Source organism: Siniperca chuatsi, linkage group LG22 (genome assembly GCF_020085105.1).
Source record: "Siniperca chuatsi isolate FFG_IHB_CAS linkage group LG22, ASM2008510v1, whole genome shotgun sequence".
Classification (NCBI taxonomy): Eukaryota; Metazoa; Chordata; class Actinopteri; order Centrarchiformes; family Sinipercidae; genus Siniperca; species Siniperca chuatsi.
In genome coordinates, this window is record NC_058063.1 from 12,067,962 (window position 1) to 12,095,423 (window position 27,462).

A 27,462-nucleotide genomic window follows, 5' to 3' on the forward strand; every position below is an offset into this window, starting at 1 on the left:
GAGTTTTACCCCCTTCAGGCCTCTAAAAACGATAAAATGATTTAAAAAGGGGAAAATAGTCATTGGTTGAACTGCTCACAACTCCTAAACATATTACATAAACCTCTGACGGGTCGAAAGTAGACATCATTTTAAGGGGGCAAAAGTCAAAAAGGTTTGGGAGCTGGAGTGCTAAGTGGATCATGGACACACTGTGAATCTACAGACTCTTCAGGCACTGTCTGTAACTGTGGTGTATGATTGCACACCATGGTTGCCTATAAGCAGCGGTCAATGTTTTACTGCAGTGAATCAAGCAACACAGATGATAGGGAAATGAAAACAAAATCCAAGCCTTGATGTCCAAATAAAGGAAAGCGGAGTCTAAATTTTAACTGTACTTCTGACCGTTCTGTGCAGAGAAAATACATACTCATTTCACCAAGGACCTTTGTCTAGCATGCTGCAGCTGGAAGAGGATGAGTGAAAGAGGACAGAAACACCTCTTTAATGGACTTGTCAAAGGGAGTAACACCATTACAAAGTGTTGTCAGTTGGGCGTATGCATGCATGCACCAAGATGATTATGTCCCCTTGCCCGCACGCATGCACACGCAAGCACTTTTATCCCCCACTTTTACTCTGCTCTGACACCCTGTGTGTAACCCCTCCAGGCATGGACCAATGTGTGTCGTGTGACAAGCTGGTGTGTGCCACCTGGTGTGACTGAGCAGACAGAAGAGAGTGGAGACAGCGAAGAGAGAAACTAAATTGGCTGTGGCCTCTTGTCTCAGGAGTAGTCAGCCCCTGGGTCAGGTGGGCTATTCTTATAGAGGGCAGGGAGAGGTCTCCATCTCCCCTGGTACACAAACCACTTTATATGATCCCACATCATGTTTTGATGGCCCTCTGGGATTGTGGGGGAGGTGTTATCCAATGACAAGTGTGAGAGAAGAAGAGGAAATTGAGCTTTACACAGGTGGATTTCTTTGTGGGTAAAAGACAGCAAGAAGCATTCAAGGGGAGTGTGCATGGGAACATCCATGGGACAGTGTAACAAGCTAGCTTAACACACACATTGAGCATGAACCTTTTCAAGTAACTACTCCATACAGCGCAAGTCAATGTTAATAATCCATACTGTACTGCTGTATTGCTTATTTACATTTTGTAGATGCATGTGATTTAATGTCCCCTTTTTCAAAACGTCAGACAAACTGAACTAAAAATGTCTAAGTAGCGTTAGCTAGCTAGCTTTGTCAGCATTAGCTTGCCAGCTAAAATGCTTTAGCTACTGTCACAAGAGTTTATCCAAGAATACTACACAAGTATACAGTTTAGGGATAATTATTGTCACTGGTGGCAAAAGTTAGCTGCAGTAGGTAGCTGGCTGAGAACATGGATATTTTAAAGGTGCTATTGATAACATCGATGACATGCAGCAACTAGATGACACACTCCCCCCTCCCATTCCAGTGGTTGCCAGTTCGTTGCCCAACCTGCATATTTCATGGTCGAGTGGAGTGAGACTCAGACTCAGTCAGGTCAAGTGATGAATCTTTTGTAATAGAGTAATGCATTCATTTTGCAACATATAGCTATACATTAGCTATAGATTTAGGTTACATTGTGCAGTGTTTATTGTAACATTATCTTTGGTAATCTTAGGATATGGCTAGCTAGCTTTAGGTAACCCTTCTCCTCACATCATATAATAATTACAGGGGCCCTATTTTGCAACACTTACCCGTAAAATGACATTTCAATCATCCTTACACTATAAGACATTAGCTAAATATTAACATTTTAATCCAAAGAGTAAAGCACAGTTCATTGTAGGGATGCTATTAAAACCCACAGCGCTCGACATTAGACGGACAGCTACCTTTCTAAAAGCTCTGGGGTTGTTTTTTTGTTTTTTTAATATTCGTCTACATAAAAATGTTAACAATATAACCTTTAAGGTTGAAAAGGCTGGTGCTCGATACATTTAGCTACCAGTGTTTTCATTTAAGTTGGCTAGCTTGATTACTCCACTGATGTCTCACACAAACACTTATCTGGCTTATCTGATCTTTTTTTTTACTGCCGTTTGTCAGTTTTGGGGCTCCATACTACAAATGTGCTTGGTTTGGAAGGGGAAAAAATGCATTAACTGAACGCATCCTTCATGAAGCACTACCACCATAACATTAAGAAAGAAGAAAAAAATGTAACCATGACAGCAGGGATGATGTCAATCTTTAATGGCAGATGGCCTGAAATGTCTTCATTTAACATTTTCATAAAAACTTCTCATTTTGATCACCTTTTTTTTTTGGTTTCAAACAAACAAACCTCTGCAATTCACTGAAATACAGTTTCTCCTTACAGCGGCTAAAGTACATAAATATCAACAGTACTGTATGCATTAGGAAAAAGAAAAAAGAACACACACATGCCATGAACATGCACAGAACACACAGGTATGCACATGGTATACTGAAATGAGAAAGGAATATTTCTCATTGACAAAGGGAGGGATCATCATAATAATTTCCAGGAACTTCTGTACCGTACTGCTGGCAAAACACAAAAAGATCCATTCGTTCAAAAAGCATGTTTTTCTCTGGATTTCACAGTGAATTATGTAGGTAAAACAGTATTCATATATCAGATACAAACACAAAAAGAAGCTCTAGAAAATTACCAAATGAATATACAATTAAACTTACAGTAATACTTACAATGAATTATATGATGGGCATCTTCTATGAACTTTAAAAAACATAATACCCATAAAAACACACACGCACACACACCTTATAAATACTTGTTCTAATAAATTTGATGCCACACTTGGCTTAAAAAATGTCTGTACTGTAAAAGCAAAAACTGCATATTATTATTATTCATTACAAACACTGACTATATGATTCAACCACTCCAATATGATTGTACACATCTGGGCTAAACAGGGAAGATTGGTTTTCTTACAATATTTCACTTTTTGATTGTCACATCACTGTGAAATGTGACTTAGCCTTATCAGAAAAGTACAAGAATCACTGTTTGTTTTTGTAAGAATGCGACATGAATGAGAATTTTGGCGTCAAAATGTCACAGAAATATGATCACTCGATGATATGTCAAACAGCAAAGACGTTATTGCAGGCCCAGAATACACAAGATTACAAAAGACTTTTTTTTTTTAACACTCCAATCATTATTATGTAAATTCAAAATGTACAAAAGCAGGTTGAATCACATTGGCTCCCTAAAAATAGACAAAAGACACAAATTGCTTAAAGTGAATATCCTTTCAGATGCAGAGTGGCTCTTTGGAGTGACACCAAAAGAGACATGCAGCAAAAATAATGTCATACTTCATAAGAAATCAGATTGAGGACTACAAAGCAGTCAAAAACGGAATAATTCCACTAGCCTAGATAGCTCTCCAGTGTAAAAAAAAAAAATGCCTTTGGTCTTTTGTTTCTCTATACTGTCCTCCTGCTACACAATGAAGGAGCAAATTCCCTATTATTGTAGGACTCAGTTTGCCATGTTTTGCAGTCTCTGGGGTCACTCTACCTTCACCAGCGATGGCTTATTCCTGTCAATGCCTCTTTTAACACATCTTATTACCTCAAATTGCAAAATTATGAGCTGGATCAGGTGTGTTTTTGTCTCACTTAGAGTTAACATTGACTGCTTAGCTGAACCAAAGCACATCAGACAAAGGGACTAATATGTTTGCTTCATCAGGTAAAGACACCACACAAAGACGCATATGAGCAAACCTAAAGCCACACAGTATGTAGAAAAGACAAGCGCAAACCGACAGGACTGCTTTGGTATAAGCAGGGTCACTTACCATTTTATAATGGCACAAAACAGGAAGGGCAAAAAAAACAAACAAAAAACGTATGAAAGTTCCTCACACACTTTAGCACAACATGAACCAATCAAACAGATACATTTCAAACATTGTCTTGATTACAAAAATACTTTTTTGTATTTCTTTAAAATATCTAAAAATGTACAGCATTGTTTTTTTTCCTCCTTTTTTTGCAAAGTCATGCTTCAACATGTATTTAATAATCATAATAACATTAATATGAATGATATACAGAATAGTAATAATTATAGTCATATAATAACATTACCCGGCAGCGCTTTAGCCACACCTCCATACGTCTGGCCTTGCAAAGTTCCTGCATAAAATGTGTTCTGCACTCCTTTGGTGGGCTGTCTTTACACTTGCATATACAGAATGCACAGCAAGGGACCTGCTAACGTTAGACAGGCGATGCAGTCAACTGGTAAACAAAGGGTGTGTGCGCCTTTGTCATGCATGCCCGGTACCTTCCATGGAGGTGTCAGAGGAGGTGTAGCCAAAGCGCTGCCGGTAAATCTTGAGTATGTAACAGTATAAAAAAGAGTTGGAGGGACTTTGGGGAGGGCGGGGGTGCTCGATGTGTGATGGAGGCTGGGGTCTAGTATGTCCTGAGGCCCATGAGGCTGCTGCTGCCTAAAAGAGAGACAGAGAGAGAAAAAAGGATGCAAGGAAAAGGGGTGAGGTTGTCATGGTCACCGCACACAAACCTTGTACACTAATGAAAACACAGGGGATCATGTGGAACTGTTGCACAACACATTCACACACCCATAAAATCGCACACACACAAAGGTTGTGTTTGTGTGTGTGTCTAACATACACACAAAACATGTTTCTTGTTTTCTCCTCAATTTCTCGCACTTGCCTTTGTGATGCCAAGACCACACACACTTTTATCCAGCAAATATCTAATACTGCAATTCTGGGTTTGTTTTCAAAACATTTTCTGAGCCAAAGCTGAAACATACACAGGTGAGAGTTGACGCGCTGTCAATATGGCTTGGTGCGGCTATGTTCGTTCTAGCAGATGTCTTTGGCAGTGCAATACTGTCTCTCAAAAACCTAAAATTAAAAAAAAAGGGCTTTCACAGCTTTTTCCACAAATCTACACTTTCAAATCAGACACTGTGCCAGAAGGGAGAGGCGCGGCGCTTTGGTGGCGAGGTGAGATTTACACCTTTTGTCCTCGCCTGTTGGGATCAATAGTTGTGAAGTCTGAGCCGTTAAACTCACCGACGGTACGCTGCTCCGAGAGCTGGAGTCAGGTCAGTCCTCCTGGTTTCTAATTGGACACGAGAGGCAATCAGCAACGCCCGTCACAGCCGGCCACGGCCACCATCACACATCAGGAACCTGAGGACACAAAGGAGACAGAATTTTACTGAAGTGAACAAGCTGCAACAGCACCCTGATTGCTGGTGGAGTGTTTTTGTTGAGGCTGTTTTATGTGCTGATTCGACTTTATGCCATAGTTTGTGGTTCTGTTGTATTGGATTGTATAACATTTCTGTTATTGCATCCGACCACTATATATTCATCATTTTAGAGTGCTGTGTGTTCAGGTAATACACTGCCACTTTTCCTTCAAGCTCAACAACTGCACTCAAACCAGGCAGGAACTCATGATTTTATGCTAAAGTACAGCTGTGTATGGAGCTGAGCTGAGTATAGCTTTAAAGGGATACTCCACCAACTTAGTATTACACTTCTTTACTTAGAGAGAGAAAAAAAAGAAGGGCCAAAATCAAAGAAGTAGAAGCAGCAAAATGTTATATTAATATGTTATGTTAATATCCAAAAACACTGGATCCTACACTTCCCACAATGCAACTCGATCTTTCATTAGATGCTCTCTGTCTGGTAAACACCCACACATTTTAAACTTCACACCACCAGTTTGTAATGCAGGCTTTCTGTTAGCGTGTAGTCTCCAAGCCCACGCCGAGATGAGTCAAGTGATGTCTCTAAAGTAATTTTCTAACACTCAACAAAGCCCCCCCAGAGCCACAGAAGACTATACTGTTTTCTCAGCATGTGGAGCACACCCTCTGACTAGTAACTGATTATGACATGTAAAATCAGCTGACTACCCTTTTAAAAAGACAGCTTTGCCATCTTTTGCCAAATATTTCAAGCTCAAAGTCTAGCTGTGAAAAACAGGATGTCAGCTGACAATAGTCTTAGCCACCAAACCCCCCGCACCAGCAGACCGAGGAGAAAGGTCAACCCTCCGACCCCCTTACCCAACTCCAGATGTATCACCAAAAATAGATATCTCTTGGAGACTGTGGTAACTTGGGTTCAGGGGGGTTAGAAACTCTTTGGAACAATAAACAATTAGTAAAGCAAACATGAGGTTTATGACCGAAAGGAAGAGAGAGAAAGACTGTTGCAGGCACAGAAGGGAGACGGGTTGGGAACTGTTCCGTGTTCAGAGAAAAGTGTATTTATGAAGGGGCACGGCTGGCCTAGCTAATGCCCTGTTGCGCGTTCAATCAAGGATGAGGGAATCGATGCGTTATACAGCCGCTTGGCTAAGCTGATGCGACGCATACTTCCGGACCATCCTATTTGTTCTGGCTGAGACGCCAAGGTTAAAGATTGGGTTGATCATTGAACATGTCTGTGCAGATTAGGAAAAGGTTTAGTGATTTGCGAGCTTAATGTGTTACATCCAATAACTCGGCCCAGGCGCATAATGTGAGATAGGTAAACAAGTAGTGTTTGAGAATGTGGGAGGTGACTCGGTTTCTCATGAATGCGTGCACTGTTTCCTTTCTTTATATTCAGCTAGGCTTCATGTTGCAAATGTTCCTGCCTGTGTTATCAGTGATCACTGAGCTCATGCTGCAAATGAAGGGAGAGAAGACTTGTTCGAATTTATACCCAACATCTGACAGTGCTTTGCTCTAGCCCTCCACCGTACACAGTCCATTTTAAAGGAGCATACCATAGTTAAACAATCACTTATACTTTATGTCACACAAAACCATTTTGCAAACCATGTTTTAGAAAGTTGAATGTATTTTTTTCACCCATTCTTGGAGAATTCTTCATTGTTGTTGTTGGTGTTGTAGAATAAGGCGTTATAAAGGGTTTAAAATACTGCCGTTATAAATGTTGGTATTCCATTAATAAATGCTAAATGAGTTGTTAATAAATGGATTTTTGTCCAGATCCTTATGCAGCCCTTTTCAGGAAGGTAAGTAGTCATACAGTCCAATCAATCAAAGGATTTTTTTCACAACGTTCGCAACAAGTCATTCAAAAATTGATCTATAAATTCAGCAAAAGGATTTTCTTAACCCTTAATGAAGTCATCAGTTCATGAATATCAATTAATATATTGTTATCAGATTTAGAGCAAGACATTTAAATATTTCAACTTTGGTTTTTTGGGAAATTGTGATGGGTATCTTTTCATGTCATAATGAAAAGAATGTGAACCAATAACTGCCTGTAGGAAGAATATATCGAAAAATGGAAAACTGTGTAGTCCATATTCAAAAATGGTCAGTGAAATGCAAAGTATACTCTAGTTCAGGAGCTAAAACACACTCGTATGGTCCTTTAAGATTTCTACCTGTGCAGCACGGCCATGAAAAAGAGCCCCGTCTGAAGCCCCTTTAATCCAGAGAAAAGCCTTTAGGCCCTGGCTGTGTTTCTCACATACCAGCAATAGCTGCTGGAGCGGGGTGGTGATGAACACAGCTGCTGACATGTATCTAGCTCCTGAGACCCGGTGAAGGGACGAGGCCACAGTGTAGCTATACTGTATGCATGTCTGTGTGTGTGTGTGTGCGCACGCACGTGCGTGTTATGTGTCAGTAGGGGGTAAAGGAATAAAGTCCCACTTCCTTATTAGAAGGGGCCCCAGCTGGCCCTCAGCTCTCCAGTGGGAGTTAGTCCAACATTGCACAGGAACCATTGGTTTTGTCGGGCTATTGGCCAAAAAGCTCCTCAGGGCAGGCAGCCAGACTATACACACACACACACACACACACACACACACACACACACACACACACAAACACGCATACACATATTCGTCTCTCTCAGGCTCACACACAAGCATGCATGATAGGGGTACACACACACTGCACTCCCCCACCATGTCTTGTCAGATGGAAAATCCGGATTACCTTTCCCTCCAGTTCACTAGGCATTAATGTCCACTATTAGGTTGTCTTTGGATGTAGCTCTGTGCCGGAGCATGAATGTCAAATATAATTCAGCTTCACAAACATTCAGATGAATGACTAGCCTAAGCCTCCAGGGGTATTAAAATAACAAAAACTCACAATGTAACGTGTTTTTAAAGAGTCGACACTGGGTAGCTACCCATTTCAACTTGCATGAAGTGGCACTGCTGTAAATAAAGTTATCCCTTGAAAGGCAGGATGCCAGGTGATTAGGACAACTCATTACCAGCCATGACTAAAGACCCCTGAACACTACCTCACCTTCAGCTGTTCACACACACACACACACACACACACACACACACACACACACATTTAAGTCTCCCACGGTTACACTTCCAATGGCAAAGCCACATACTCTGACCGTGAGTGGTCCCTGTCCGTCAGATGCCGAGACAACCACTGACCGACCACAAGCCTCTCCGGACTGTGGAGCTGTAAGCTCCTTTGAATTCCCATTGTTAAGGTTTACTGTCACCAGACGCCTTCAGCATGAGTAACAATTCACAAATGCTGCCTCTTTTTGAATGCACACGACCCATCAATAGCAGACAGATTGTACAATTGTGGTGCAACACAGCCAGCTTCTCTTTGTAACCTCAGTTCAAGTTTATTCTTGTTGTCTTGCAGCTAAAATTGTTTCAAAGTGTTTCACAAGCGCTATGCTTAGTGGATTGCATTGTACAAATAACACAACACCCTCCTCACGGCACACATCAAGACGTCAAGTGACTGTGTTTCTAACTTGACTGTGTCCACTGAACAGACAAGGCGGGCCAAAAAACACAAGGTCTGGTACAACAGCTGAAATGTTTGTTTGCAAAGCTGCAAAATGTCAGGGACGAACAAAAAAGCAGCAAGGCTAACTCGACACTGACTGACTGAGCTTACTGTAGGAAATGGCTAGAATTTCTTTTTTAATTATGGTTACATGGCAGATACAGTGAACCAAGAGTATCATTAGATTTACTTTGTAAACATGCTTAGGAGATATGTTTAACAGTGTGATTAAGCTCAATCCACCATTACATGGCAGCCTTTTACAGTAGGTTATGCTCCTGTGCAATGTAATTTATATTAAATGACCAGGTTGATGGACACTGGAAATGAAACCTTCTATTATGGAATAAGCTCTAAAATGACGGGGTCAAACAAAAATGATCTCAGAATTTTTATCAGCCGAGAAGTTGTTGCATCTCCTCAGTGTGAACTATGCTCTAATAGTTTTATTCAATCATATTATCACATGGTTTGGGAATGCCAACAAGTATCTGTGTTTTGGAAAGTAGTACGCATTGGAATGTATATATATTGGTATATACTGTATATTCTAATAGGAATATTCCTCATTTCCCGCCTCTTCTACTTCTAAATGACGACTCGGCCTAATTTATCATAATTACAAAGTATGTATTTTACAGGTCTGACAGCATAAAGGAAAACAACTGCTTGCCCTTGCTACTTGCTGCCCTCATACTGTATGTTATCTCAGAGACAGTGGTTACTTTAATGGTTGGATATTATTTATTCAGAATAAAGGGCAGCCAGAAAACATGGGGCAAAGACAGAAAATGTTGAAATTTGGTCAGAAGTGGCAGAAAAAGGGAAGGTTTTACTTTGATATTATTTACCTTTTAGGAAATCTGTGCATTCATGTATGTACAGTATATACAGTGTGAGTTGTCTCTCTATCTGCCTCTGAGATTTCTGCCTCCACCACAATTCAATGGAGGTGAATGGAATTAGTTTGTGGTGCTCACATTAAAAAATGACATCCTAAACAACAGCAATATCTCTTGTAATATCACAATATTCTGACTGGATGTCTCAGCTTCACTTCACCCTCCACTGCGAGCTGGATGTGGAGATGTTGTTGTTTCATTGAGGGGCTAATATCCACTGGGGCAGCCTGACCGGCCAAATGACTTCCTCCTGGTTTGATAGAGGAGTAATTATTTCCTCCAAGCCCCTCCCTCCTCCACTCCCTTTCTCCTTTACCCCCCTGACAGAAACAAAATCCCCAAAACATCAAATTACTCCAAAAGCCCTTTTCTCATGCAGTATGTTTCAGTCTCTGGAAATAGACAAGTCAGCTATGATGCAGGGTTACAAAGGAACAATACAGGACTAGCACCAATCAACAGCTTGATGAATGTTAGCCTCCATGCTACCACCACCACCCACCCACTCCCCACTGACTCCCTAAGGGATCGGGAGAACATGTTTCTTCCTGTCCAGAGACACTGGAGGGAGGGTACTGGTGACAGTGTGACTGGCGCCGAGTGAAAACACACACACACACACAGTCAGCCAACACAGATACACAGACTAGCAGGAGATTTGTTGTGCTTTGTGGTTTTGTTTTTCTGCAAGCACAACAGCGTTCAGTTTGTCTGAGCCAGAGAGCGAGGCACATGTGCTGTGTAGCTCATGCATGGTTACAGTTGACTCATGTACTTATCAAAGCACTTATTAGAAGCCAACTGCTCTGCGTATTGTCTGCAGCTCCACTAAATATAATTCATCTGTCATTTATTTTAAATAAAGCCCCATACTAATCATTGATTCAAGATTCATAAAAATGGCCCTTCTGGCAGTACCCAAGTACCTCAGCAGTTCATGGTGCATATTGCACATTTACGACCTTATGGAGCATCACATCCTCCGTCTCTTTCTATCTCGTCCTCTTTATATTTCTCCACTGTGTACTTTGTCATAATGCGGTAATGCCAAAAATGTTTTTTATATTAAAAGCTTTATTTCATCCTGCCAGGGTTTGACAAAATGACAAATATGCCCTAATATCTGCTGTACAGTACTAACATTATTATAGGATGATATTCAGTGTTTATTATGACAAAGTTAGAACAGATGCACAACAGTAAACTTTGCCTCACATACAAGAACAATAAATATCAGGGATCCTTCCAGGGGGCAGATCTGTGGAACCAATAAGTTCCCTCTGATCCTCCACAAAAACTACTCAGCATGTATAATCTTAATGAATAACCATTTCAGTGTAAAAATGTAATTTTGTTCTGAAACAAAAGAAGTACTGTATGCTACCTACCAAGCACCAAATGGCAGACAGTCAAAGTTAGCCACTTGCTAACTATTAGCAGCTAAAGAGCAAGATATTTAATTCAGAAATTAGCTAAGACTAAAATAGAGCTAAAAGGAGAGTGAATATTGGACTTATAACGGTCAGGTCGCCTGAAGCACGACATCAAATGAATGCTAATGTTGCTCCATGTTTGCTAACACGTTCGTCCTCATAAGGTGACATTATGTTAATGTTTACAGCTTGTCGTGCCGTGGCAAAAAAAGTAATTAATGCAGGTTTAATTAAAAAGTAGACACATAATATAAAAATACCCTACTACAGATAAAACCTCTGTACTTAAAACTGTATGTAGAAGTGCAGAAGTATCAGCACCAAAATGTAACAACTAAATATAGCTGTCAAATAAATGTAGTGATGTAAAAAGTAGCATAAAATAGAAATACTCAAGTACAAGTATATCAAAACTATACTCAAGCACAGTACTTGAGTGAATGTACTTAGTGTCTTTCACAACTGATTATAATAACATTACCTCTCAAAGCAGCTGATATTAGCATTTTAGTCATATTTGCTGAGCTCTACCCCGTCTGTTTTATTAAAACGCTGGCATCAGAGCTTGTTGTATATTCTGTTTGACTCACTGCCTTTGATGCCTGAGATCAAGAATCACATCAATGGGAAAAGTCAACCCTCCGAACCCTGTGACCTGAGTGGGGAAAATAATGGAGTTCCCCTTTAAATCGCACCTTTTATCTCTTATGATGATGAGCAAGTAGTGGCTGTGGTTTCATTGACCCACTGGGTTTTACACTCCCACATTTACTTCGAAAAAGCTAATTTGTTTTGTGTTAGTGAGTTGTATGTCTGCGTTTGAAGTCAACTAGCAGAAACGTGGACAGATGAGGGACTACACCGTCTTAGCAGAAACGTGACTAATTAGTTGGTTAGTTTGGCAGTTAGCTGGATGGAGGTTTTTCATGTGAGGTCTGAGGGCAAGAAGAGGGTGCTCACTTGACGCACACACCACGTGCATGGAGTAACACCCTGTGATATTCTTGACATATGTTTAGGAATATCTCTGGGCTTGTTTAAACAAAATGTCATAACATTTACTAAAGTATTTTCACGGCAGGGCACAATATACACTTTTTTGTCATTGTAGGGCAGGGGTTTGTGTGTGTGTGTGTGTGTGTGTTGTTACTCACACATACTTCAGCAGAACTGCCTGGACTTCCATCCCTGAGGAGTTCCATCTGCAGGTGGGAGCCAGCGAATCTAAACATATAATCACACATATGTTAAGACACATGCACACACACATACGTACATACATACAAATGATATGACTATATATAATTTATATATACAAACTTAAATGTAATATTCAATTTATTGAGTACTTTTGTTGGACTAAAAGTTTTAAATCCTGTAACCTCAAGGAATAAAGACATTTAAAGGAATAGTTTCACATTTTGAGTAATACGCATCTTTGCTTTTTTGCTGAGAGTTAGATGATATTTTATACCACTCTCATATCTATAATGTATTATAGTAAATATAAGACTATAGCCAGCAGCCGGTTAGCTTTGCTTAGCATAAAGACTGGAAACAGGTAGAAACAGCTAGTCTGCCAAAGCTAACAAAATCCAACAACCAGCACCTTTAAGTATCACTAATAAACACATTTTATTTCATTTGTTTAATTCATTCAAAAACCGAAGTGTAAAAACAATTTGCTGTTTTACAGTGTGGTTATGTGCTGGACTATTTCTAGGCCAGGTGCAGTGACTTCCTGGAGTCCAGAAAGGCTAGATGTTTCCCCCTTTTTCCACACCTTATGCTAAGCTAAGCTAATGGGTTGCTGGCTGTAGCTGCATATTTACTATACAGGCATGAGAGTGGTATGAATGTTCTTCTCTAACTCTCAGCAAGAAAGCGAATAAGCGTATTTCCCAAAAATATTCCTTTATCTCAGAAAGCTTTTTATTTATGCGTTTACATTTAGTTGATTTTTGACATTAGTGTTTGTTACAGAACTTCTTAACTTTACTGCAAAAAGTTATCCATCACTAATTGTCACATGTCTTGTATATTTCCACAGAACTCGTACAATCATCAACAGAAGGACTTGTTTTTCTGAGATCTATTGCTTTGCAAACAGCCCAGTCGATAACATTTTCTAACAAACTAATAACATGACTGTACTCTCACTAGAAAAGATGACAGCAGCTAATTAACCAGGGAGCCAGAAATCTGAGCTCATGTTAACATAAATTAGATTTGATCATTTAGTCTTGTGTGTGTGCTGTATTTATATACATATTTTTATGTCTCACATCAGCAGCTGCTCTAGGTCAGAAGAGACTGTGAGATGCTAACATAACCCACAACCCCTTACTAAAATCACAAAACCACATTCTCTTTGTGTGTCAGTGTGTGCTCACATATCCAACGCATATGGAAAAATGCCAGCTAGGCAGATTCAACTTGCACTCATTTCTAATTCTGACATCATCTGAGCTTCAGCTTTAGTGTCTTTGCTAGGGGCATTTATGCTTAAATAACCTTAGTATCTGCATTATATATTGAAATATGCTCTGTATACTCTCTAGCAGAGATAAAATACATTACATAACTCAGATACCATAACAATTTGAGATTAAAATACATCAAAGTACTGAGAAATCATTGTAAGCTTCAAAACAAATCAACAAACAAACATTCAGAAACAGCATGTCTAATACTGAGGTCTTATCAGGGTTAGCCAGCACTGAACAGGCTCCATGAGAAGAATTTCAAGAGATCAATAATGCACTCTTATGTGAACTCACAGTGGAGCTGTGCAGATTAGAAGACCTCAATAAACTGGATCATGGTTGGTTGAAAAAGAGGGATTTAATTAATGAAGTAGGTGATGGTCAAATGATGACGAAAACCTTTCAAACCACTGAAGCTTTTTTAGTTGAACGGAGGATGGCACTAATTGGGATAAATAAAGTGACGTGATATGAGTTGTTATTGATTCACAAAAACTGCAAACTGTGGGTTGTGAGGTCTTGGTCTTGAATTCTTAACTTTATAAAAAGATGCTGAGTTAAATTCAGATTATTATGTTGGTTATTTATCTGTGTAATTTAAAGACCTAAGCAGAAACTCTGTATGCTTAAATAAATAGTTCAGTTTTGGGGGAAAAGTATTAAATTTGTTCGTAGAGTAAGAATGCTAGTGACTGGTTGCAATCACCATTAGTTGGCCATTCAACTTCTACTATTTAAACATGTACCATTTTGAATTAAGGGGATAGCTCTTTTTTCAAGGAACATTTCTATTTTTCTGACTTAGAGCACTTAAAAGTCAGTCAAACCCTTGTGTCTCTGCATGCAGTTTAAGGGTATGGTGAACAGTGAGATTAGTTTAGTTTAATTCGATTCCTGGAAGTTAATGGGATCAGGTAGCACTTCCTCTCAAGAGAAGGGTAAAACAGCATTACATGTCTGCAAAAATGGACTGCACCCTGTAAATTAAATATTTATAAAGTCACTAATTTCACTATCAACAAACAAATTCGATATATCAAATTCCTGATCCACATCCTGCTTTTATGGAGCACATTCATAGCAGATGAACGTGACTATCAGTATTTCAGAAATGGCAGTTTTAGGCTAGAACGTGATTATTAATATTTTGTGTGTACTTGTGAAAATGAAATTGGTTAAGGCGTATAAAGTAGAAAAAAAACATGTAGCATGTGAAATGATTTATTTAGCTAGAGCTGTTACCTGATCCCATAGACATCACTACATTGAGCTAAGAATTGAGCCAAGGATTCAACATCACTTCAAACTGCAAACTGTAAAACTGTAAACAAGTAGACAAAACAATACACATTTAACCAGTTCAAGTAGAGATGGGACCTAATCAGTAGATCTGTAAATCTGCAAATGACAGAGACTGGAGAGAGTGATTCAAGGCTGATGGCAGCAGCTTTTCGTGGTGGAGGGCTCAGGAAGAGGTGAGGGGCAGTGGTCGAGGAGGTGGGGAAAGAGGGGATAGGTTTGCAGGTTACCTGAGCGTGGAGCGAGGAGGGGTAGGTGAAAGCGGGTGGGAGGGCCGGCGACAGCTCCGCCGGGTACAGCGGGTATGACGCCCACACATCTGGACTGCTGGGATATAGAGCAGGCACTGTGAGCTCATCTGTGAAAAGAAGAAGAGGAGGAGTGGAGTGAGGAGAGTGGCCAGTGGATGGGTGGGTGGCTAGAGAGACAGGGTGGAGGTGGCGGAGGTGTACGTGGTCGTGGAGGTGCACTACAGGTGAGTATCAGTTATCTGAAATAGCTTCCTCTTGTTTCATTTCTTTAAACCAATTGACTGTTTGCTAAACCCGTCCCTTGAACAGCGACTGTCCAGTCATTGCTTAGCAACCGTAACTAGGCATGGCAGGCCAGTCAAGCCTTGGATTTCTCAACATGCCAAAGCGGTATGCATTGGGCTGTAGTAAGAGTGATAATACTTGGCAGATTATTATCGAGTTTGGAGGATGTGTTGTGTTTTTTTTAGCATTTCCAAAGCCAAAAACTCAAAAGCAAAAGTTTCTGGAATGGATCAAACAGTGTGTTTCTCTGCTCAAACGTAAGCTACAATTGTTAGCATGTCCGTGTACTAGCTAACTACCTACAGTAGTAACCAAGCCTTACTTCCAAGGCCAAGGAGGAGCACATCATTAACTAATCACATTAGTTTGTGGGGTTACAAGTTACACTACAACGTCTTCTAAATGGTACATGAACAGATGAGGATGCTGACTTTTTGCCTGAGACATGTAGCTTTAGCCTCAGTATTTAGCAAAATATCTTGTATGAAGCTAGTATGTAGCATCAAGTGCATATTATAGACCCCTTTCACAATATTCTCATTTTAAAACGTGTCAACTGGAAGCATTACTAAGTCACCCGGACATGGCGTTTTCAACCAACTCATGAAACTAAAGTTAGCTTGATCAGCTAGTTAGCTACAGCTGAGACAGCTGTGTCGTCGGCTACAAATGGAAAGCCTACATTTTTCGTCCTCTGTCTGAAATCAAGGACACATTGTTTCAAAAGTATTTTGTTATTATTGTAAACTGCATATGTTCCGTGTGAGAACGTAAAAGCGGAACAGGTGAAGCAACACTCACTAAGGGGCAGGGCTTAGCAAACAGTCAATTATACTCCCCTAAAATCGGTAAAGCTGACTTGATTCAGAATAAAATTAGAGGAAACCATCTCAGATATGATGATTTACTCACTGAGTCGAGTATAAAGTGACTGTGAAAAAAGAGCATAGTGCATGAGTGAAGAGAAAGGTGACAGTGCAGAGTGCTACAGAGTAAGTGTACATTTAAAACACGCAGAATCAGAAATAACAGCAACTCATTGGAGAACCATCAGATAGCCGTGCAGTTTTAAGGAGCATTTTTCCTGTGCTCTCTGTGTCTCCTGGTGAGTGTTTATCATAGCATGATCAGGAAAATGTCTGATTTAAACATCTCTTATCAGAAAATGACAGCAATTTCTCTCCTGGTTATTACGTCATGGTTTCATTAATCGGTTCCTTCCATTTTCCACCGGGGCCCCAAGTACACACCCTTTCTCTGGCAAAAAAAAGATCCAAGATAAGAGCAGTTTGGTCATTTAGGAAGAATGTACGACCACAGCTGGCCTATGTTCAACTACCAATGGCTGATTCTTGCAGAATCTTTAACTCCTTAGAAAAATATTTAACTAAATGGGAAAAAAGGAGTACAGAGCTGCATTAGCAAATTCCATACACGCCTTGTACTCAAAGGCCTTGAGTCCAAATAATTAGAGCAACGGCTAACAGTGAACATGTACTGTTTACGAATCATTAATCTTACAGGGGGCACGTGTCATTTAGGGGGAGAACTGGCAACTAAGAGAAATGGCATTAACCTATTTCCACATTATGACAATGTTTCAAAGAGGAACAAACACAACACCATTAAAAAAATCTACTTTTCAGTGATTGGCAGCCAAGTCAATCTCCATTTTTCATTTATAGTCACAGCTCAAGCACAAACACTCCTCCTACTAATGACAACAAATCCTAAAGGGAAACAGCTGTTCAGACACTTCAAACAAGAGAAACTAATGGCCAAAGGAAGCAGCAACACAGACAAAAAGTAAGATGAGCTCAGGGACAGACGGACAAATGGTCGGAGTACTCACATGGGTCCCTGCCAATGAACTGTGGCCCGGGGCTCTGCTGGGAGGGAGGGGGGTTGGGGGTGCCAACCAGCTTGTTCTTGGCCATCTTGGTGTTGGCCTTGGCGAATTCCAGCCGCAGGGTCTGGGGGATCTCTGGATCAAACCGGACCCCCTGAGATCAAACAGAAAGATGGGTCAGCAAAAATACTGTTTCCTAGAAAGCTTGTATCCATGCTCTTAGCATAGAATAGTTGGACTAATTGCTCAATGTTTTTTATTATAGTATTTGTATTGTTACTATCATTTTGACAAAGGTTGAAAAGGTAAATATCAGAATAAAGGCATTATCTTTAGCTTTCACTCACCGTTAGCTGTGCACATTTCTAAGCTTTGTTATTGGACAGTTTTTTAACAAAACAACTTTGAGTTGTAGCTGTAGTACACAGACTTGTACTTTTGTGTTTTTTATCAAAGATATATTTCCATGATTTATGATTGAACCAGGAGAGTTTCATGCACATCCAGGCCATGGAAGAGGTCCAAGTGCCAGTCCAGTAGCATTCTCTGCGCAGAAAATAAATTCCACTTTTACTTCCAGAACCCAGAACACCTGAAATAACTTATTCCAAATGTCACCTCAATTTGTCAATGTAACTCCTTCATCTGTGTGAATTAATAGTGGAGGATTTTTGGTGGCAAGAAATCAGTTTGGCTCCAGAAATAAATTTGCAGATATCCATGATTTTAATGCATTCTTTAACACTGGGTATTCCAATTCACATATTTGAAGATGTCAACATGTTTCAATTGTTACATATGCGGATCAAATTTGAGAATTAGCTCACTTCCTGCATAGGAGTAACAACACATTTTTTCCCACATATTGTTCCCAGCCAAAATATGATGAACGCAGACAAGTTGTTTATAGAGTTCTTAGATATCCCTTGTTTTCCTGGAAGGTTGATCAAAGTCAACTCCTTGGGAGGTGTCTTTGTTGAGCGAGATTAGGCTTCACCACATGATGACTCTTAATGATGCTACACATTAGAACAGTAATACTTTGCTTTAGCAACCGTGCCTGAAACCACCTGACAAAATGAATTTTGTTCTCTACTGAAGTGTACTGAGTTAGTTATCATGTTCACTTTTGCATTCTCAGCCTTGTTGTGTGTTGTTTAGATGTCCAATGGGACCTGGCTCTGGGATCTGGAACTGTCACTTTGTATCTTTTTCGTCTTTCAGCATTTTACGAGTGAATTTACTGCCCAATTCTTGGCGGTGAGAGGACATTTTCAGTTGTTTAGACTTTGAAGCCTGCTGTAAATGGCTCATTGTGGATTAGAGGTTATACTGGTTCGACACAGGTGATGACGGGTGACATCCACAATTGAAAAATCAGAAGCTGATGACACAAACCTGGCTAGCGCATGATGTCATTTACACCACATGCAGACAAGCCACAAGACCCTCGCTATGCCCCCTCCTGAACTCTGTAACTGTATATTATGTTATTCACCATGACATACTGCAAGCATCACCACTTAAAGTGAGCCAAATATTCTGGAAAATTCTTGCGATGCCAATGCTAAAAGCCTTCTGACATATCGGTGCTCATGACAAGCCAAGTAAAGGTTGTTTTTCTCTCTCTTACAGTTTGATCTACATCAAAAACCTCCACATGTGCAATAGTCCAAATCATTTTTCTTGTCAATTACTTTCGCCTGAAGAAAAATAAGGAATGTGACATAAACAAAGGTCTTCTTCATCCAAAAACAAAGCGGCTATTTGTTTGTCTGCGGTGGAAGCAACAAGGCCAGGAAGAATTTCACCACCGACCATAGGCACCCTCCAATTAACCTCATTCAATTGTGTGCAAAAGACACACAGGAAAACACGGGAGGTCAGATCAATGGAGGAGAAAAGCAGTCAAGAGTAAAGTTCTCTGCAGCAAAAGAGCGAGAAGCTGCGAGGATCATCCCTGCAGGCTCGGGCAAAGCTGAGTTGAAACAAGCGAGGGCTGACTCTTCTCATGAAGGGGAGGGAATTAACTAGGATTGCCTTGGCTCAGTGCACTCGCAGCTTCTGCTAGCCCAGGCTGCAGAGGTATAATAAGGTACATGGATATAATGAGGTCTGAACACATCTCAGTTTGAACTGCGTTGAGTCTCTACCTTGAAATGTGTATTTTTTTAGCACTTCCTTTGCACTTCTGCATGTTTTGTTTTTGGTGATGATTCTAATTGTTGTAATGGTGTTGTTACTTGAATCAGGTGTTCTTTTAGAAGCTGCTCTTAGTTTAGAGGAAATATAACGACTACTATGACGGGAAACAAATCCCCTCCTTCCCTCAGTTTTCTCTGTCTTTGCCATATTTCAATATGCAGATAGATGTTTGCAAAATCTGGCTTATCTCCATATGACCCCCGGGATGTAGCTTTCCCCGAAAAACAAGAGCACTGTTCAATTCTCAGCCCCACCGAGTGATTCTATGGAAACAGTCTGACTATTGTTGGCTCATAATAAGATGATAATTTTTATCCTTTCTTCAACGCTCTGCCTTTGATGAGCACCAATATCTCAACATCTGAAAGTTGACAGACTCTGCTTGCGTTGTCACGGTCCCACTTTAGGAGGATGATAAAACTGATCTTTTTCTGTGACAAAGGGATCAACAAAAACTTAAGAAGCAATAGAAGGGGTGGTGTATATCTAGACAGGTTAAAAAAACAATGGGAAACTAAAGCTGTGTGAGAGCTGGTGTTCATTACCGTCTATCTATACTTTGTTTCAAGAGAGCTGAATAAAACCCTGTGAGGATGGGCTCTGTTTCATATTTGAGTCTGCCTCATCAAGGCTTTCTACTGAGCTACATTCTGAAATAAGTGAGATTAAAATTAAACCCAAGATCAATGTCTTCTATTTATATGTGGAAGAAGAGCTCCTCCTGACCTTGCAGGATCCATGGCAAAGCTTTAAGAAAAACACATTATTTACTCAAACAGAAACAGACATATGTGTGTATTTAGAGATACCATGACATGTTTGTCTTCACTACCTTTTCTGGCTTTTTGCATGTGATAGAAAATGTAGGAATGTCTGGATTTCCCTGATATCAAATGCATTTGCACAGAGGGCAGAGAGATGCGATTCCCAGTCATCACAAGATATACAAGCGCAGAGCTGGTGCTTGAGAGGAGCACGAAGAGGGCATGACACTTACGTTCAAGGCATTCTTAGCAGCCTCCGCCTCTGATCGACTGTCAAAGCTGACAAACCCCACTGGCTGGGGAGACAAGAAGACAGAACAAAAGAAAGAAACATGGTTTAAGGCAGAAAACTGAGTCGGCGTTTCTGTCTGAGTGACATAGACATGTTGTTCTTTTTTTTATTAATTTTTTTTTTATCATGCCCACCCCCCTCTTTCTCTGTCTCCCTCTCTCTCTTGCCCTGTTTATAAAACCGTGGCGACAGAGAGGGGGGGGGTGGGGGGGAAATGGAGGCTGGACGCTTACATTGTACAAGGAGAGTTCATCTTTCTGCTCCCCTATGCCCAAATACGGGCAATGTGAGAGCGAGAAAGTGCATGCAAGAGTGAGTGTGTGAGTGTGTGTGTGTTTGTGGGGGGGGGGGGGGGCTGATCAAGGAGAAGAGACAGAGAGAGTAAAAAGAAGACAAATGGGGTGGGGGTCCTTAGAATGAGAATTTAGAGGTTAAAGGTGAGAGTAAAAATGAAAGAAAGTGAGGTGAGAGATAGAAATAGTTTTTAAGACCTACTCGATCAGGCCTGTCAGTAGAAAACCATGCAATATATTGTATCTATTTCACTGATGCTTGTTTTATATTCTGGTGACATCACTCTAGAGCCTGTGCCTGCAATAGTAAAGGTGTGAGCAAGAGGGAAAAACAACAAAAAAAACCCCACAATTATGCAGGTTTGGTTGTCAGATTTCTAACCACTGTTGCAGATATGAACAAAGAATGCACATTTTAGCAGAGTATATGTGCGTGGATGGGGATGTTGAGAAGAGGTGGGGGTGAGGGGAAAACGAAACATGTTGCTCCCATGGGGTCGCACTGCTGCGTGTGATCTGGAAAAGCAGTGTAGGGTTATGGGAATTTTGAACAAGTAGAGAAAGAGGAGGAGGAGGAGGGTAAAAAGAAAAGAAGAAACATGAGAAAAAAAAGAAAGAGGGACTAAGTGAAGACGTCAGGAGGAGGAAGCATAACACGAATATAAATAGAAAAGGTCTGAGATCTGGCTCTTGCTATATATGGAGATGGCTGTGTGTTCTCGGACTGGAAGATAGAGGGAGATCGATTGATTTACGTCGCCATTGTTATTAGTCGGGAGGAGAGTTGCTCAAAACAAAGACAAGCCTGAGGAATGTTGTACAGCACTTTGCCAGGCGTGAACATAAGCATCAGTTGACATTTGTCCTGAGGAAGATGGCAGTTATCAAAGTATGAGGCAAGGTGGGGAGGTGCAAATAGAGGCCAAAGTGCACAAAGAGTTGCTGAGTGTCTCACGTATTCATTAAACAGGCAAAACAAAAAGAGCAAAACCCACACAGATCACATTTTCTAGATTATGAAATGTGGAATCCTGCAGGTTAAGTGAAGACCAATTTATTTGATCGACATTAAATTAATCAGTATTTTGATGATCATTTAAAGATTTACTTAACACCGGGCTGAAAAGCAGTATTTTACTGTCCTGCCTGGACGAAAATTTAAAGCCCTTTTGACCATCACCCATCAGTGATGCTGGTTGTGGTTGGGTGTGCTCTGTTGCACCTGTAACCACATTCAACAGTGATGTCACAGGGTCCTGGAGTACACCTGTACATCACTGCAGTAAGGTGAGAAGTTAAACCACTAGAGGTCAGCAAAAAAAAAAGGAAAAGAGAGATTTTAAGGGGCTGTTTGGTTACTCTTTGATTACTTTTTTAAGCAAAAATGCCAAAAATGTGTCTCCAATGTGAGATTTTTCTGCTTCATTGTAAACTGAATATTTTTGGGTTTTGGACTGTAGGTCAGAGACAACAAGACATATGAATATGTCATCCTGGGCACTGGGAACTCGTGATGGGCATTTTCTAGTATTTTCTGACATTTTATAGACCACACAATGAATCAACTAAGAATTGGCAGATTAATCGATAAAAATACTCGAAGCCCTAGACACGACACAGTGAGGCACAAGATTTAAAAAAAAAACAATAAACAATGCATTAATAGTATTAGTATCACAACAGCCCTTACTGATAGCAAAGCTAAGCTGGACGTTAATGTATTAAAATATAAAAAACATATTAGAATAGTTGCTAATTGCCTTTTGAAAGTTTTTGACAGCATGCAACCACAATGAAACAAAAAAGGGAAAATCCCAAACCATGCAATGGGATTTTACTTGTTCTGAAGAGGTTTCACCAGCGGAAAAAAAGGCTTTCCTTTGTTCTTAGTTTTAGAGGTATTATACTCGGCACATTCGATCTAAATCGCACTAAATCCTTCTAATGAGTATGTCATGTCTTTATGGGAAACAGTGTAATGTGGTAATAAGTATACTGACATGAAGCTAAATTGCTTAACTCTGGATGTGGACACCTGCCAGCTGAGCTCATTTTCAGTCATGCGCCCCTGGAGGCAAAACTCAACCGTCAGTATTGCTCTTGTCAAAACGCTCACTTTGACACCTCAAAATTCTTTTCCCGTCTCATTTCCCATCCCCGCACATCCCACTGGAGTTGACTGTCTGTGACTACAAGCGTACTATCTGACTGCCAAAGGCAAGTTGGTGCAACACTTTTTCTCTACCCTCCCCCCAATAAACTTTTTTTCCTATTCCAGGTACTTCCTGACAAAGGGTGCTAATCCTTCATAGTCAACAAGCCGATGACACCAAGAGGGGAAAAATAGGACAAAGGGGAGAAATTAAAGGTGTTGATGAGCAAGACATTGGGTAATGCAAACAGTAAAAGCATGGTGAGAGTCTGACTAATACCTTCATTCACACACAGCCCTCAGTGTGTCTTATAGCATACCTGTTTAGAAGTGAGTTTTATCAGGGAGCCTTCATAGCCCTGAAACAAAGAAAGGGAATGCCAGAACTGTGAAAAAGTGACAGTTAACAAAGACAAAAGCTTTCATTTGATGTAAAGATATTTTAGGGATTCTAGTGAGCAAAATGTTGCAAAACATATTTTGTGCCAAACTATTGCATAATAACACTTGCATTCAGTAAAAAGTTCTAGATTTTTACATTGCAGGGTCACCACTGACTTAGGTTAGCTAGGTTGTTTCACGAGTCAAAAAGCTCTTATGAAGACCATATGGACTGAATGTTGTGTCTTAACTGATTAAAGGAGATTTACTGCTTTCAACGCTCATGACATAAACCATTTACTCAGAGTACATACCACGAGCATTATCTAAGGGAGAGATTAGATGCGATTGTCCCATTATTCACTTTAACTGTGCTCCTGCTGCACCATTAAAGTGCATTATTCAAGGGCAACGGTCCAAAAAGCTTGTAACATCTACATGCATTCACCTGAACTAAACTCCAGGACTCTTTGTGCCTGTGACAAAAGTGAAGTTTCTGAGGTGAAGCAAATAGCTTTGTTTTTGTATCGCAGGCAGTGAGCCATTTTTCCATGAGACACACACACACACACACAAGCTTCCTGTGGATCAAGATGTGATTGAACCTCAGCTTTAGGAACACAGACACTTGAACCTCGCGGGAGAGTTTCCATTGCCGTTTATTTCATCACCATTAATGGAGGTCCCATTGACTGCTGGAAAAAAAAAGCTGCTAAGAATAGCTGCAGCCCATCCATTTAAAACATACAAACATACCTTAAATGGTCTGAACAGGAGATAGAGCTCCCGCGGCTTAATATCCAGTGGTAACCCACTGACAAATAGCGTTCGGACCTGAGGAAGACAAGAAAGAGATCATGTATTTTTCATTAACCTCCACTAGATATAAATAGCTACCTTGGATACCTGACAGTAACAGATTAGGTTATGAGGAAAAGGACACTGAACATGAGTTAAATAGTTCTCTGGATAAAAGATAGACTTTTCAAACACTGATAGGGATATCTTTCAGCTCAGCAAACACACTCCCACACCTTTCTACAGTGTAGTGTATTGTGTTCTCCTGTGTAATCTACAGCCTGCTGTGTTTTATGGCAATCCTCCCTCGCAGCTCTAGCCTCTGTTTTACATTTCAACTTTTCAACTTGCAACTTGAGCTGGCATTGCTGGCGAATTACAATGTATATGTTAGCAAAGAGAGATTAAAGGAAAATCTAATTGTCAGAGATGGTGGAAAACCACTGGGGGGGTAAGATGAGAGTGACTCCAAATGGGCTTTCAGGCAAATAAGTTGTTGTTATCATTATGTGTGTTGATAGAGAAGAAAATGAATGGTGTACTGCAGGTAAAGTTTAGGTTTGTCAAAAGGACATTTTAGGTGGTAACACCTACATTTGTAGTGACCTAATCTCAATTTGGTCTCAATCTCAACTACTATTAAACTAACCACTAAAAATGTTAAACAGGTAAGGTAAAATAGAGAAAGGGTCTAAATATTTTAAGGAAAAAACAAAATAAGTAAACACACAATGTCCATTCAATATGAAGCAGAAGCCAGTAGCCAGTTAGCTTAGCTTAGCAAATGACTGGAATCAGCGACACAGCTAGCCTGACTCTGTCAGAAGGTTATAAAATCCACCTACCAGCACCTCTTAAGCTCACTAATTAACATGATATATCTTGTTTATTTAATCTGTACAAAAACAGAAGTGTAAAAATGACACTTTGCGGTGTTACAGGTAGCTAGTGCTATGTGTGTATATATGTACACTTTTATTTTATTTATTTATTTATTCATATTTTATTTTATGCTAACCTAAGCTAACCGGCTGCTGGCCCCAACTTCATACTTAACACACAGTTATGAGAGTGGCATCGATCTTCTCATCTATCTCTCAGAAACAAAATTAATAAGGGTATTTCCCAAAATTCCTGTACCTATTCCTTCAAGAAACTCATATTCTAAATGACAAGTGGCAACCTGGCTTAGGGCTTGGGGTTACAATACTGTGGGTACTTTCAGGGCACACAGACACTGTTTGACTAAGTAAATTGGCCAAAGCTGTCAACCTCTTTCATTTTTGCACACTAACAATGTCACTCCTTAAACAACACGATCAGCAACCTGGCTGCCATGTCTAAAAAGGCTTGTGTGAACAGCAGTAGTTCTTTCAACATATTCAGACACATTAGCACCAACTGTAACATTTAGTAAACACAGACATAGCAGTGCTACAAGACACAGGTGCTGAGACGTCCTGTCACAGCTCATGAATGCAGATCCGATTACATTTTGGAGGCGATGAAACAGGAAAATTCTATTTGTTACATGTAATTGTACATGTGTCTGTCCTTAATAAAGGCTCAGTGAAGGAAATAGTTGTTAAGGCAGGCATTCCTTATTACATTATAAACTACAACATGTGTCTTCTAGTAACACAACAGCTTTGTTTTTTCCATTTAACCTCTCTTAAGCTTTAAAAAATGGAAAATCCTCCCTTTTTTCAAAAAGTGGTACTAAGATAACTGGGGCACACACGAAATGATAGATAAAATGTTTTTTAGACAATTCTATTATCTAAACAGGCACTAATCACACTGCATACATGGAAATATCACCTAATTGAAGTTGGCTTGGTACAAGAAAATAAGTGCTTTAGTTCACAAGAGACATGACAACCAAACAATAGACTGTGTGCATCAAACCAACTTCCAACAACTCCACCGTACACACCCACATCAATACTGTGATAGCGGGTTTGGATGTGTAATTTAATTATTTATTCAGTATACTTATTCTATCTAAGGTTGAATTTAGAATAAAACCGTAGGTATGCAATTACACAGAGTAGATTCAAAGCTCCCAGATTCATTAGATAGTAGATTCACAACTCAGGGGACAAAGGAACTGCTGAACTAACACTACACCTCATTCCCACATGTAACCTGATACGCACCACTGATGCCAAAGGCAGAGCAACACACAAACAAAGCAGCTTAGCAACTGGGGGGAGCAATAGCTCGAGAGTGCCAAACCGGCCATCCAGCCAAAAAAACCTTACCTTGGAGACTTTCTCACCTTCGCTCTTATCTTATCTTATCTGAGCCGAGCTGAACCCTGCAGGGCCGTCACTGGGCTCTGTCTCTGGCAGTTCTGTTCAAATAAACTCTTTTAGAGGGTCTCCTTATATGGAGTTACATGGGAACAAAGAGTCAGAGCAGGATGGTATCAATCAGACACGAGCAAGAGTAGTCACTGACAGCTGTTGAGGCTGATGAAACTAATAGTGTGGTGGTAAAAAGTGCAGCAAAAACACAAGTAGTAGTGAAACTAAAAATCCAAAAAGGTGTTTTAGGACTAGACAACCAAGTCATAAACACTGGCTTTGTTTTCATTGTCATTTTCGCTGTTTCAGTGAACATCTTATTAAAGCTGCGCATGACTAGAAAAAGATGCAAAAACAACATCAGAGTCACTCACTGTTGTTAAGATGACAGATTTATATTTCACTCTTAAGTCTTGTTGTTTCACTTTATGTGGATTAAAGACGAAACTGAACATCGGAATCACTATATAGCAAATAAATTGGCTCTGACAAATAAGATTGCAGTAATATTATATGGGGTATTTTTTACATGATAATCATCTAACTCTCCTTCGCCAAGTTATCTGAGATCCCATCTTTGATTTAACTCCTGTCTTCAGTCATGAGGCTAATAGACACTTGAGAGCTGGATATGCTTCACAAGTTAACACAAACACGCACAACAATGAGTCCTCTACACACTCGGAACAATGGGACATTCTTGGCTGTGTTGAACCTCATTCCTGAGACTTCCTGACGTCAGCTGTTGTGATATATGATCGGTTCGCCGTGTGTCTGGTGTGGAGCTGACTGCACACGCTGGATACGGGATGATTCACAGGCAAATGTGTCAAAATGCTCTCTCCTGCAGACATCTGCTGTTGATTACAGTATCACTCTTTATTTATGTTGCTTTGAGACAAGCTCGAAAAGGCAGAGAGTTGTA

The 27,462-nt window shown here is 40.2% G+C and overlaps 1 protein-coding gene across 4 annotated transcripts in view; it reads right to left on the bottom strand.

Annotated features, from left to right (window-relative positions):
- Nucleotides 1-2,208: 2,208 nt before the first annotated feature.
- Nucleotides 2,209-27,462, bottom strand: part of LOC122869997 (RNA-binding protein with multiple splicing-like) — a 36,036-nt gene continuing 10,782 nt past the window's right edge. The window contains exons 2-9 of one of the 4 annotated variants that reach the window (XM_044183539.1): nt 24,187-24,264; nt 23,370-23,408; nt 20,546-20,608; nt 17,347-17,497; nt 15,189-15,316; nt 12,334-12,397; nt 5,090-5,209; nt 2,209-4,489 (exon numbers count right to left, since the gene is read on the bottom strand). In XM_044183539.1, the coding sequence (XP_044039474.1) occupies nt 12,335-12,397; nt 15,189-15,316; nt 17,347-17,497; nt 20,546-20,608; nt 23,370-23,408; nt 24,187-24,264 (522 nt within the window). In that variant the 3' untranslated portion in view covers nt 2,209-4,489; nt 5,090-5,209; nt 12,334. Of the gene's footprint in view, nt 4,490-5,089; nt 5,210-12,327; nt 12,398-15,188; nt 15,317-17,346; nt 17,498-20,545; nt 20,609-23,369; nt 23,409-24,186; nt 24,265-27,462 lie in introns of all 4 variants that reach the window. The other 3 variants (XM_044183538.1, XM_044183540.1, XM_044183541.1) reach the window with 3 other exon arrangements.